The sequence below is a fragment of the Coloeus monedula genome, assembly GCF_965178545.1.
Source record: "Coloeus monedula genome assembly, chromosome: 31".
Taxonomy (NCBI): domain Eukaryota; kingdom Metazoa; phylum Chordata; class Aves; order Passeriformes; family Corvidae; genus Coloeus; species Coloeus monedula.
In genome coordinates, this window is record NC_138811.1 from 544,151 (window position 1) to 558,061 (window position 13,911).

Consider the following 13,911-nt stretch of genomic DNA (forward strand, 5'->3'; position numbering starts at 1 on the left):
TTTCCCCTGGATTTATTCCCGATTTTTCCCAGAAATGGGCATTTTGGGATCTTTCCCCTGGGTTTTATTCCTGATTTTTCCCAGAAATGGGCATTTTGGGATCCTTTTCCTGGGTTCTATTCCCGACTTTTCCCAGCACTGTTCATTCTGCCATCCTTCCCCTGTGTCCATTCCAGATTTTTCCCAGGATTCATCACTCTGGCATCTTTTCCCTGGGTTTCAGTCCTGATTTTTCCCAGAAATGCGAATTTTGGCATCTTTCCCCTGGGTTTTATTCCCGATTTTTCCCAGGAATGGGAACTTTGGGATCCTTTTCCTGGGTTCTATTCCTGATTTTTCCCAGCACTGTTCATTCTGCCATCCCTCCCCCGGCGTTATTCCCGATTTTTCCCAGGATTCGGCATTTTGGGATCCTTTTCCTGGGTTTTATTCCTGATTTTTCCCAGGATTCATCACTCTGGCATCTTTTCCCTGGGTTTTTGTCCTGATTTTTCCCAGAAATGCGAATTTTGGCATCTTTCCCCTGGATTTATTCCCGATTTTTCCCAGAAATGGGCATTTTGGGATCCTTTTCCTGGGTTTTAGTCCTGATTTTTCCCAGAAATGCGAATTTTGGCATCTTTCCCCTGGATTTATTCCTGATTTTTCCCAGAAATGGGCATTTTGGGATCCTTTTCCTGGGTTCTATTCCCGACTTTTCCCAGCACTGTTCATTCTGCCATCCCTCTCCCGGTGTTATTCCTGATTTTTCCCAGGATTCGGCATTTTGGGATCCTTTTCCTGGGTTTTAGTCCTGATTTTTCCCAGGAATGGGAACTTTGGGATCCTTTTCCTGGGTTCTATTCCCGACTTTTAGCAGGATTGGGCATTCTTCCATCCCTCCCCCGGCGTTATTCCCGATTTTTCCCAGGATTCGGCATTTTGGGATCCTTTTCTTGGGTTTTTGTCCTGATTTTTCCCAGAAATGCGAATTTTGGCATCTTTCCCCTGGATTTATTCCCGATTTTTCCCAGAAATGGGCATTTTGGGATCTTTCCCCTGGGTTTTATTCCTGATTTTTCCCAGAAATGGGCATTTTGGGATCCTTTTCCTGGGTTTTATTCCCGATTTTTCCCAGCACTGTTCATTCTGCCATCCCTCTCCCGGTGTTATTCCTGATTTTTCCCAGGATTCGGCATTTTGGGATCCTTTTCCTGGGTTTTAGTCCTGATTTTTCCCAGCACTGTTCATTCTGCCATCCTTCCCCCGTGTCCATTCCTGATTTTTCCCAGGATTCATCACTCTGGCATCTTTTCCCTGGGTTTCAGTCCTGATTTTTCCCAGAAATGCGAATTTTGGCATCTTTCCCCTGGGTTTTATTCCCAGTTTTTCCCAGGATTCGGTATTCTGGGATCCTTTTCCTGGGTTTTAGTCCTGATTTTTCCCAGGAATGGGAACTTTGGGATCCTTTTCCTGGGTTCTATTCCCGACTTTTAGCAGGATTGGGCATTCTTCCATCCCTCCCCCGGCGTTATTCCCGATTTTTCCCAGGATTCGGCATTTTGGGATCCTTTTCTTGGGTTTTTGTCCTGATTTTTCCCAGAAATGCGAATTTTGGCATCTTTCCCCTGGATTTATTCCCGATTTTTCCCAGAAATGGGCATTCTGGGATCCTTTTCCTGGGTTTTATTCCTGATTTCTCCCAGCACTGTTCATTCTGCCATCCCTCCCCCAGTGTTATTCCTGATTTTTCCCAGAAATGCTAATTTTGGCATCTTTCCCCTGGGTTTTATTCCTGATTTTTCCCAGGAATGGGAACTTTGGGATCCTTTTCCTGGGTTCTATTCCCGACTTTTCCCAGCACTGTTCATTCTGCCATCCCTCCCCCAGTGTTATTCCCGATTTTTCCCAGGATTTGGCATTTTGGGATCCTTTTCCTGAGTTTTAGTCCTGATTTTTCCCAGAAATGCGAATTTTGGCATCTTTCCCCTGGATTTATTCCCGATTTTTCCCAGAAATGGGCATTTTGGGATCCTTTTCCTGGGTTTTAGTCCTGATTTTTCCCAGCACTGTTCATTCTGCCATCCTTCCCCTGTGTCCATTCCTGATTTTTCCCAGGATTCATCACTCTGGCATCTTTTCCCTGGGTTTCAGTCCTGATTTTTCCCAGAAATGCGAATTTTGGCATCTTTCCCCTGGGTTTTATTCCCAGTTTTTCCCAGGATTCGGTATTCTGGGATCCTTTTCCTGGGTTTTAGTCCTGATTTTTCCCAGGAATGGGAACTTTGGGATCCTTTTCCTGGGTTCTATTCCCGACTTTTAGCAGGATTGGGCATTCTTCCATCCCTCCCCCGGCGTTATTCCCGATTTTTCCCAGGATTCGGCATTTTGGGATCCTTTTCTTGGGTTTTTGTCCTGATTTTTCCCAGAAATGCGAATTTTGGCATCTTTCCCCTGGATTTATTCCTGATTTTTCCCAGAAATGCGAATTCTGCCATCCCTCCCCTGGGTTTTATTCCTGATTTTTCCCAGCACTGTTCATTCTGCCATCCCTCCCCCGGCGTTATTCCTGATTTTTCCCAGAAATGGGCATTTTGGGATCCTTTTCCTGGGTTTTTGTCCTGATTTTTCCCAGCACTGTTCATTCTGCCATCCTTCCCCCGTGTCCATTCCTGATTTTTCCCAGGATTCATCACTCTGGCATCTTTTCCCTGGGTTTCAGTCCTGATTTTTCCCAGAAATGCGAATTTTGGCATCTTTCCCCTGGATTTATTCCCGATTTTTCCCAGAAATGGGCATTTTGGGATCCTTTTCCTGGGTTTTAGTCCTGATTTCTCCCAGCACTGTTCATTCTACCATCCCTCCCCCGGCGTCATTCCCGATGTTTCCCTGGATTCTGCATTCTGCCATCCCTGCCCCGGTGTCATTCCCGATGTTTCCCTGGATTCTGCATTCTGCCATCCCTCTCCTGGTGTCATTCCCGATGTTTCCCGGGAATTCCGGCCGCTCCGGCTCACCTGGATGGGGAAGGCCTTGTTGCCCATGCTGCGGATCTCGCCGAGGTTGCGCAGCTGCTGCTGCACCAGCGACGCCTCGAAGGCCACGAGCATGGAGAGCGTGAAGACGCTGTAGTACCAGAACTCATCCAGGCACCAGAGCCCCACGCAGAACACCTGCGGCATCCCACAGGAATTCCGGGAATTCCGGGAATTCCGGGAATGTCGGGGTGGGAGCGGGGAGTGGGAACGGGGAGGTTCCAAGGGGAAAAGGGGAAACGGCAGCAGGAGAAGCACCAAGGGAGGCCCAGTTCAGTGCTGAGGGCCTGAAATTCCAGCCCAGAATTCCCAAATTTCCAGCCCAGAATTCCCAAATTTCCAGCTCAGAATTCCTCAAATTCCAGCCCCAAGATGTTGCAATTCCAGCTCAGAATTCCTCCAATTCCCACCCCGAATTCTTCCAATTCCCAGCCAGAATTCCCAAAATTCCAGCTCAGAATTCCCCCAATTCCCAGCCAGAATTCCCAAAATTCCAGCTCAGAATTCCCCCAATTCCCAGCCAGAATCCCCAAAATTCCAGCCCACAATTCCTCCAATTCCCACCCAGAATTCCCAAAATTCCAGCCCAGAATTCCTCCAATTCCAGCTCAGAACTCCTCCAATTCCCACCCAGAATTCCCAAAATTCCAGCCCAGAATTCCTCCAATTCCAGCCCACAATTCCCAAAATTCCAGCTCAGAATTCCTCCAATTCCAGCCCACAATTCCCAAAATTCCAGCCCAGAATTCCCAAAATTCCTGCTCAGAACTCCTCCAATTCCCACCCAGAATTCCCAAAATTCCAGCCCAGAATTCCTCCAATTCCTGCTCAGAACTCCTCCAATTCCCACCCAGAATTCCCAAAATTCCAGCCCACAATTCCTCCAATTCCAGCCCAGAATTCCCAAAATTCCAGCTCAGAACTCCTCCAATTCCCACCCAGAATCCCCAAAATTCCAGCCCACAATTCCTCCAATTCCCACCCAGAATTCCCAAAATTCCAGCCCAGAATTCCCAAAATTCCAGCCCAGAATTCCTCCAATTCCAGGAAAAAAGGGACCAAAATTGTCCCAGTAGAACCCAGAATTATTAAAATTCCAGCCCCGAATTCCTGAACTTCCAGTCCAGAATTCCCCCAATCCCAGCCCAAAATTCCCAAAATTCCAGCCCAGAATTCCCGAACTTCCAGCCCAGAATTCCCAAAATCCCAGCCCAGAATTCCTCCAATTCCTGGGAAAAAAGGGACCAAAATTGTCCCAAATCAAGCCCGAAATTCCTGAAATTCCAGCCCTGAATTCCCAAAACTCCAGCCCAGAATTCCCCCAATTCCAGCCCAGAATTCCCAAAATTCCAGCCCAGAATTCCCAAGATTCCAGCCCCGCATTCCTCCGATCCCGGGAATCCCAGAAAAGCGGGATCATTCCCGGAACAAAGCCACGTTTGGGTGCAAAACCTCGGAACTCCGGGAAGCTGCTCCTCCTTCCCAGATTTTTTGGGCCAGAAATCCTCGTTTTTTAGCAGAATTGGGAATTCTCCCTGGCTTTTATTCCCGATTTTTAGCAGGAATGGGAATTTTGGGATCCTTTTCCCAAGTCTTATTCCCAGTTTTTCCCAGGAATGGGAATTTTGGGATCCTTTTCCCGGGTGTTATTCCCGTTTTTTAGCAGAATTGGGAATTCTCCCTGGGTTTTATTCCCGATTTTTAGCAGGAATGGGAATTTTGGGATCCTTTTCCTGGATTTTATTCCTGATTTTCCCAGGAATGCGAATTTTGGGATCCTTTTCCCAGTTTTTATTCCTGATTTTTCCCAGGAATGGGAATTTTGGGATCCTTTCCCTGGCTTTTATTCCCGATTTTTAGCAGGAATGGGAATTCTGGCATCCTTTTCCCAGGTTTTATTCCCGGTTTTTAGCAGAAATAGGGATTTTGGGATCCTTTTCCCAGGTTTTATTCCCAGTTTTTACCTGGAATACGAAGAACGGAGCCGTGGCCCTTTCCTTGAAGAGCTCCAGGAATTCCGGCACCACCATCTCGGCCCTGGGAAGAGGGGAGGGAATTCCTGGGAAATCCCAAATCCCGGGAATTCCCACCTTGCTGGGCTGGCCGGGGCCGGTGCCCGGATATTTGGGAATGTTCTCCTGGGATATTTGGGAATGTTCTCCTGGGATATTTGGGAATGTTCTCCTGGGATATTCAGGGATATTTGGGGATTTTTCCCAGAATATTTTAAGGCATTTTCCTGGAGTATTCAGGGATATTTTGGGATCTTTTGGGATTTTTCCTGGGATATTTTAAGACGTTTTCCTGGAATATTCGGGGATATTTTAGGATTTTCCTTGGAATATTCAGGGATATTTTGGGATCTTTTTCTTGGGATATTTGGGGATATTTTGGGATTCTTTGGGATTTTTCCCGGGATATTTTAAGGCATTTTCTTGGGATATTTGGTGATATTTGGGGATTTTTCTGGGATATTCGGGGATATTTGGGGATCTTTTGGGATTTTTCCTGGGATATTTTAAGACATTTTCCTGGAATATATGGGGATATTTTAGGATTTTCCTTGGAATATTCAGGGATATTTTGGGATTTTTCCTGGAACATTCAGGGATATTTTGGGATTTTTTTCCTGGAATGTTTTAAGACATTTTCTTGGGATATTCAGGGATATTTTGGGATCTTTTTCCTGGGATATTCAGGGATATTTTGGGATCTTTTTCCTGGGATATTTGGGGATATTTTGGGATTCTTTGGGATTTTTCCTGGGATATTTTAAGACATTTTCCTGGAATATTCGGGGATATTTTAGGATTTTTCTTGGAGTATTCAAGGATATTTTGGGATTTTTTTCCTGGGATATTTGAGGATATTTTGGGACTTTTTTCCTGGGATATTTTAAGACATTTTCTTAGAATATTTGGGGATATTTTGGGATTTTTCCTGGAATATTTGGGAATGTTCTCCTGGGATATTCGGGGATATTTGGGGATCTTTTTCCTGGGATATTTTGGAATATTTTCCCCGGATATTTTGGGATATTTCTGCACGTTCTCCCAGGAGCTTTGCCCAGAGATATTTTGGGAAGTTTTCCTGGAATATTTTGGGGTGTTTTCCCGGATTCTTTGGGAATGTTTAGGGACGTTTTCCCAAGATATCCAGGGATATTTTCCTGGAATATTTCGGAATATTTTCCCAGCATATTTTGGGATATTCTGGGACATTTTCCCGGAATATTTGAGGACATTTTCCTGGGATATTTTGGGATGTTTTTCCTGGAATATTTTAAGGCATTTTCTCGGGATATTTTGGAATATTTTCCCGGGATATTTGGGACATTTTCCTGGAGTATTTTGGGATATTTTCCCAGCATATTTTGGGAATATTTTCCCAGGATATTTAGGGGTATTTTTCAGGGATATTTGGGGATATTTGGGGACATTTTCCCGAGATATTCTGGGATGTTTTGGGAATATTTTCCCAGAACATTTTGGGATGTTTTCCCGGGATATTTCGGGATGTTTTCCTGGGATACTTTGGGATATTTTCCCAGGATATTTGGGAATATCTTCACCTCTTTTCCCGGCACATTCCGGGCTATTTTCCCGGGATATTTTGGGATATTTTCCTGGGATATTTTGGGACAATTTCCCGGGATATTTTGGGATATTTCCCCGGGATATTTCGGGATATTTTCCCAGGATATTTCGGGATATTTTCCCAGGATATTTTGGGATATTTCCCCGGGATATTTTGGGATATTTCCCCAGGATATTTCGGGATATTTCCCCGGGATATTTCGGGATATTTTCCCGGGATATTTTGGGATATTTCCCCGGGATATTTGGGATATTTCCCCGGGATATTTGGGATATTTCCCCGGGATATTTCGGGATATTTCCCCGGGATATTTTGGGATATTTTCCCGGGATATTTTGGGATATTTTCCCGGGATATTTCAGGATATTTCCCCGGGATATTTCAGGATATTTCCCCGGGATATTTCGGGATATTTCCCCGGGATATTTTCCCAGGAGATTTTGCAATACCTCCACCTCTTTTCCCGGCACATTCCGGGCTATTTTCCCGGGATTTCCCCCCAAGGAAAACACGGAAGCCTCACTTGTTTGTCCCGTATTTCCTCTCGGCCTCCCGGATTTCCTTGTCCTCCTGGAAGCCTCTGGAATTCTGGTAGAAGCCCAGGGGATGCTCCACCGGGAACGCCACGGGCAGGAATTGCTTCTTCCCATGGATTTCGTAGGAATATTTGATCTTCTGGAATTCGAAGCTCAGCGCTTCCTGCCCGTCCTCGTCCTGGGGGAAAAACCAAACCAACGGGAAAAATCCTAAATTTCCCATTCCTGGACAAAATTCCCGGCCGGGTGTGGCAAAACTCCCGGAATTCCAACGTTTTCCAGGATGGTTTTGCCCATGGAAAAGCTGGAATTCCCTAAATTCCACTCCACAGGTTGGGTATTTTGAGTTAAGGGGATTTTCAGGGATCAACCACAGCAGAATTCCCAGATTTTCCCCATTAATGGCATTTTCCGGGATCAATCCCAGCAGAATTCCCAGATTCTCCCCATTAATGGGATTTTAAGGGAGATTTTCCATGGGAATTCCCATTTTTTGGGAGTTTTCCATGGGAATTCCTGTTTTCAGGGAGTTTCCCGGGGGAATTCCCATTTTCAGGGACGTTTTCTGTGGGAATTCCCATTTTTAGGGAGTTTTCCATAAAAATTCCCGGTTTTAGGGACGTTTTCCATAGGAATTCCCATTTTTAAGGAGATTTTCCATGGGAATTCCTATTTAGGGAATTTTCTGTGGGAATTCCCATTTTTAGGGAGTTTCCCATAGGAATTCCCAATTTTAATCAGGCTTTCTGTGGGAATTCCCAGTTTTTGGGAGTTTTCCATGGGAATTCCCATTTTTAGGGACATTTTCCATGGGAATTCCCATGGAAATCCTGACAGAATTCCCAGATTCTCCCCATTAATGGCATTTTCAGGGATCAATCCCAGCAGAATTCCCAGATTCTCCCCAATAATGGCATTTTCCGGGATCAATCCCAGCAGAATTCCTGGATTCTCCCCATTAATGGGATTTTAAGGGAGATTTTCCATGGGAATTCCCATTTTTAGGGACATTTTCCCTGGGAATTCCCATGGAAATCCCAGCAGAATTCCCAGATTCTCCCCATTAATGGCATTTTCAGGGATCAATCCTGACAGAATTCCCAGATTTTCTGGGACCAATCCTGACAGAATTCCCGGATTTTCAGCCCCAGATCGATGACCACGAAGCCATGGGGCTCCCAGGGCTGAATCCCAGGGCTGAATCCCAGGGCTGAATCCCAGGGAATTCCCACCTTCCCTCACCTGCTCCCTGCGGAGCGGCACCAGCTCCACGCAGCCGTTGTTGGGGGTCGGCACCACCTTGGCCAAGGTGGCTTTTTGGGGACACGGCTCCTGGGGAAAAAGGGCAGGAAAAGCCCTGTAAATCCCAGCTTTTATCCCTATAAATCCCACCTTCTATCCCTGTAAATCCCACCTTTTATGCCTTAAAATCCCACCTTCTATCCCTGTAAATCCCACTTTCTATCCTTCCAAAATCCCACCTTTTATCCTCCAACATCCCACCTTTCATCCCTTAAAACCCCACCTTTTATCCTCCAAAATCCCACTTTTCATCCCTTAAAATCCCACTTTCTATCCTTCTAAAATCCCACCTTTTATCCTCCAAAATCCCACCTTTCATCCCTTAAAATCCCAGCCTTTATCCCTCGAATATCCCACCTTTTATCTCTTAAAATCCCACCTTTCATCCCTGGAAATCCCATCTTTTATCCCCATTAAAATCCCCCCTTTTAGCCCTTAAAATACCACCTCTTATACCCTTAAAATCCCACCTTTCCTCCCTGTAAATCCCACCTTTTATTTCTTAAAATCCCACCTCTTATTCCCTTAAAATCCCACCTCTTGTCCCTCTAAATCCCACCTTTCATCCCTCTAAATCCCACCTTTTATCCTTCTAAAATCCCACCTTTTATCCTTCTAAAATCCCACCTTTTATCCCTCAAAATCCCACCTTTTATCCCTCAAAATCCCACCTTTTATCCCTCAAAATCCCACCTTTTATCCCTCAAAATCCCACCTTTTATCCCTCAAAATCCCACCTTTTATCCTTCTAAAATCCCACCTTTTATCCCTCTAAATCCCACCTTTTATCCTTCTAAAATCCCACCTTTTATCCCTCTAAATCCCACCTTTCATCCCTCTAAAATCCCACCTTTTAGCCCCTCAAAATCCTACCTTTCATCCCTATAAATCCCACTTTCTCTCTCCTTAAAATCCCACCTTTCATCCCACCCTCAGCCCCCTCAGCCCTTCCCGCCCTCAGCCCTTCCCCTCCTCAGCCCCCTCAGCCCTTCCCGCCCTCAGCCCTTCCCCTCCTCAGCCCCCTCAGCCCTTCCCCCCTCAGCCCTTCCCGCCCTCAGCCCCTTTCCCTCCTCAGCCCCTTCCCCCCTCAGCCCCTTCCCCTCCTCAGCCCCTTCCCCCCTCAGCCCCTTCCCCTCCTCAGCCCCTTCCCGCCCTCAGCCCCTTTCCCTCCTCAGCCCCTTCCCCCCTCAGCCCCTTCCCCTCCTCAGCCCCTTCCCGCCCTCAGCCCCTTCCTTCCTCAGCCCCCTCAGCCCCTTCCCACCCTCAGCCCCTTCCCGCCCTCAGCCCCTTCCCCCCTCAGCCCCTTCCCTCCTCAGCCCCCTCAGCCCCTTCCCGCCCTCAGCCCCTTCCCGCCCTCAGCCCCCTCAGCCCCTTCCCCCCTCAGCCCCTTCCCTCCTCAGCCCCCTCAGCCCCTTCCCGCCCTCAGCCCCTTCCCTCCTCAGCCCCCTCAGCCCCTTCCCCCCTCAGCCCCTTCCCCTCCTCAGCCCCTTCCCCCCTCAGCCCCTTCCTTCCTCAGCCCCCTCAGCCCCTTCCCGCCCTCAGCCCCTTCCTTCCTCAGCCCCCTCAGCCCCTTCCCCCCTCAGCCCCTTCCCCTCCTCAGCCCCTTCCCTCCTCAGCCCCTTCCCGCCCTCAGCCCCTTCCCCTCCTCAGCCCCTTCCCCTCCTCAGCCCCTTCCCGCCCTCAGCCCCCTCAGCTCCTTCCCGCCCTCAGCCCCTTCCCTCCTCAGCCCCCTCAGCCCCTTCCCCCCTCAGCCCCTTCCCCCCCTCAGCCCCTTCCCTCCTCAGCCCCCTCAGCCCCTTCCCCCCTCAGCCCCCTCAGCCCCTTCCCCCCTCAGCCCCTTCCCCTCCTCAGCCCCTTCCCCCCTCAGCCCCTTCCCCTCCTCAGCCCTTCCCCCCTCAGCCCCCTCAGCCCCTTCCCCCCTCAGCCCCTTCCCCTCCTCAGCCCCTTCCCCTCCTCAGCCCCTTCCCGCCCTCAGCTCCTTCCCCCCTCAGCCCCCTCAGCCCCTTCCCCCCTCAGCCCCTTGCCGGGCTCACCCTGACGCAGGTGAGGGCGCACTCGGCGTGCACGGACCAGAGCCCGGCCAGGGCCGTGAGCAGCTGCAGCGCCGCGATGGCGCCGAGCGCCAACAGCGCCGCCTCGGGCGGCCCCGCCGCCTCCCCGCTCGCCCACAGGCGCGGCCCCCACAGCCACAGCCAGGCCGGGTAGAGCCCGGCGGCGAAGGGCAGCACGGTACCGCGGAGCAGCCGCGGCCGCCGCCGGTAAAGCGTTACCGACGAGACCAGCTCGTCCTCAGGGGCCGCCGCGGCCGCCGCCATCTTCCGTCCGCCCTCAGCCGCTTCGCGTTCGCTTCCGCTTCCGGCCTCGGGGGCGGCGGCGTGCGCAGAACGAGGCGGTGGCGGAGGCGGGGCCGCGGCGCACGCGCAGAGCGCGGGAGTGGCGGAAGTGCGGCGGAGGCGGCGGCGCCATGTGCGTGAGGGGCGGCGGGGCCGGGCCGGGCCGGGCCGGGCGGGGTCGTGTCCCCTCGTGTCGCGCTTTGTCCCCTCGGTGTCCCCCCGGTGTCCCCCGGTGCTGACGGTGTCCCCGGTGTCCCGCTGTGGCAGGGAGGCTCTGGCCGTCACGGCGCGGCTCTGCGGGCCGGAGCTGGAGCGCTACGGGCGCTGCGTGGCCGCGAGCCCCGGGAGCTGGCACCGGGATTGTCACCGGCTGCGGGACAGCGTCACCCGCTGCGCCTCCAACCAGTGAGTGACGGGAACTGGGGGGACTGGGGATACTGGGGGGACACCGGCAGTGTCACCGGCTGCGGCTCGGGATCAGATCCAGCAGCTCCGCTGGGATCGGGGCTGATCCCTGGGATGGATCCCTTGGGATTGACCCCAATCCCGCTGTTTCCCCGGTATTCCCTGGTGTTTTCCCGCCGTTCCCCCGCTGTCCCCCGCTGTTTTCCCGCTGTTTTCCCGCTGTTTCCCTGCTGTCCCCCGCTGTTTCCCGGTGTTTTCCCGGTTTCCCCGCTGTCTCCCCGCCCTTCCCCGCTGTTTCCCCGCTGTTTCCCCGCTGTTTCCCCGCCGTTCCCCGCTGTTTCCCCGCTGTCTCCCCGCCGTTCCCCACCGTTCCCCGCTGTCTCCCCGCCGTTCCCCGCTGTTTTCCCGACGCCTCCCCCGTTTCCCAGCCCCCTGGTGCGGCGGATCCGCCGGGATTGCTCCGATTCCTTCGGGGCCTTCGAGCGCTGCGTGCGGGAGCAGCCGGGGAACGCGGCCGCCTGCGGGGCCCGCGCCAGCGCCTTCCTGCTCTGCGCCGAGGCCGTCACCGCTGCCAGCCCCGGGGGCACCCCCGATGGCCCCTCGGGTGCCACCCCCAGTGCCACCCCCGGGGGCACCGCCGGAGGTGAGTCCGGAGCCGGAATTTTGGGATAAAAGCGGGAATTGAACTCCAAATCCGGCCCTGTCCCTTCTTGCTCTGTGCCCAGAGTGTCCCCCTGGTGCCACCCCCGGTGCCACCCCCGATGGCCCCTCAGGTGCCACCCCCGGGGGCACCTCCAGAGGTGAGTTTGGAACCCCTGGAAGTGAGTTTGGAGCTGGAATTTTGGGATAAAAGTGGGAATTGAACCCCCAAAAACGGCCCTGTACCCTCCTGCTCTGTGCCCAGAGTGTCCCCCTGGTGCCACCCCCGATGGCCCCTCAGGTGCCACCTCTGGAGGTGAGTCTGGAACCCCTGGAAGTGAGTTTGGAGCTGGAATTTTGGGATAAAAGTGGGAATTGAACCCCCAAAAACGGCCCTGTACCCTCGTGCTCTGTGCCCAGAGTGTCCCCCTGGTGCCACCCCTGATGTCCCCTCAGGTGCCACCCCTGGAGGTGAGTCTGGAACCCCTGGAAGTGAGTTTGGAGCCAGAATTTTGGGATAAAAGCAGGAATTGAACCCCAAATCCGGCCCTGTCCCCCAAATGTGGCCCCGGGAAATCTGGGATAAAATTTGGGATAAAAGTCAGGATTCGAACCCTCTGAAATAAACCCAGGTCTGGATTTTCTCTGGAAACGGTGGGAAAAGGAATTTTAGGAGGGAAATCTGGGATAAAATCGGGATCAGGACACCCCGAATGCTCCCGTTTGTCCTCAGGAGGGAATGGGAAAAGGATTTTTGGGAAAGAAATCCGGGATAAAAATCGGGATTAGAACCCCCCCGAATGTGGCCCTGTCCCTTCCCGCCTCAGGAAACGCCGGGAAAAGGAAAGTTGGGATAAAATTTGGGATGAAAGTTGGGATTAGAACTCCCTAAAATACCCCCAGCTCCCAATTTCACGGGGAAAAGATGGAAAAAGGACTTTCCCGAAGGGAATTTGGGATAAAAACGTGACTTTTTTTTTTTCTTCCCTCCCCAGAGAATCCCTGGAATTAAAACCCCTCCGGGAACGCCGGGAAAGCCTCGGAACCTTCCGGAATCTCCTCCCAAGAAATCCTCGGATTTTCCCCCTGGAAAAGGAGCCCTGGGGTGGGGGCACGGCCCCGCTCCCCCTTTCCCTGGGGATTCCCAGGGTTTTATCCCAAAGAATTTGGCAAATAAAAAATTCCACTGGGATCCGCCCGGGAATCTTCGGGATGGGACCCAAAAATCGGCTTTTCCCTCTTTTTATTCCCAGTTTCTCCCTCTTTTTTTCCCCACCCTTTCCCTCTTTTTAGTCCGTCTTTTCCCTCTTTTTTTCCCCACCTTTTCCCTCTTTTTATTCCCAGTTTTTCCTTTTTTTCCCCACTTTTCCCTCCTTTTCCCCCCCATTTTTCCCACCTTTTCTTTTCCACCTTTTCCCTCATTTCATTCCCATCTTTTCCCTGTTTTTTCCAGCTTTTTTCCCCCTTTTCCCACCTTTTCCCTCTTCTCTTTTCCAGCTTTTCCCATTTCTCCCCCTCCTTTTTTCCCAATTTTTCCCTCTTTTTTTCCTGACCTTTTCCCTCTTTTCCAGCTTTTCCTCGGCATTTTCCTCCCAGTTTTTTGGGGTTTATTTTTTTGGGAATCTCCTGGGACCACGGGAATTCTTTGGGATCGGAGTCACCGTTTATCCATGGAAAAGTAAAAACCCTGGGAATTCCAGGAGCCTTCCCAACCCTCACAGGAGCCGCTGCACCTCGGGAATTCCATCCCAAAAAATCCCCAAAAGTCCCAGAACGGCCCCAGAATTCCCAGGAATCCCATTCCCAGCCCCGGGCGAATTCCCTGAATTCCTGAAACTTTTCCATGGGTTTTTTTGGTTTTTTTCTGGGATTTATTTCCCACCGGACATGCAAAAAATAAAAGTTAAAAAAAAAAAGGAAAGAATTCCCAAAGAATTCCCTGAAAAAAAATTCCCAAAAAAACCATCGGCACAGCACGGTTCTGGGAATCCCGGGAATTTCAGCTCCGGAATTTTTGGGACTAAAACACCAAATTTGCCACGATTCCAACAGGAATTCCTCCAAATTCCCTCCAAATTCCCGTGC

At 51.0% G+C, this 13,911-nt stretch overlaps 2 protein-coding genes across 4 annotated transcripts in view; one reads left to right on the forward strand and one right to left on the reverse strand.

The window, feature by feature from the left end:
* ATP13A1 (ATPase 13A1) overlaps positions 1-10,788 on the reverse strand; it is a 48,531-nt gene extending 37,743 nt beyond the window's left edge. For all 3 annotated transcript variants that reach the window (XM_082299355.1, XM_082299356.1, XM_082299354.1), the window contains exons 1-5: positions 10,483-10,788; positions 8,390-8,479; positions 7,135-7,325; positions 4,979-5,051; positions 2,997-3,152 (exon numbers count right to left, since the gene is read on the reverse strand). In XM_082299355.1, coding sequence (XP_082155481.1) covers positions 2,997-3,152; positions 4,979-5,051; positions 7,135-7,325; positions 8,390-8,479; positions 10,483-10,764 — 792 coding nt within the window. In that variant the 5' untranslated portion in view covers positions 10,765-10,788. The remainder of the gene's footprint in view (positions 1-2,996; positions 3,153-4,978; positions 5,052-7,134; positions 7,326-8,389; positions 8,480-10,482) is intronic.
* A 76-nt stretch (positions 10,789-10,864) lies between these two features.
* Positions 10,865-13,625, forward strand: CHCHD5 (coiled-coil-helix-coiled-coil-helix domain containing 5). Its single transcript, XM_082299267.1, has 4 exons — positions 10,865-10,915; positions 11,050-11,187; positions 11,616-11,830; positions 12,822-13,625. Coding segments are annotated over exons 1-4 (372 nt in total). The 5' UTR covers positions 10,865-10,913; the 3' UTR covers positions 12,839-13,625.
* The last annotated feature ends 286 nt before the right edge of the window (positions 13,626-13,911 follow it).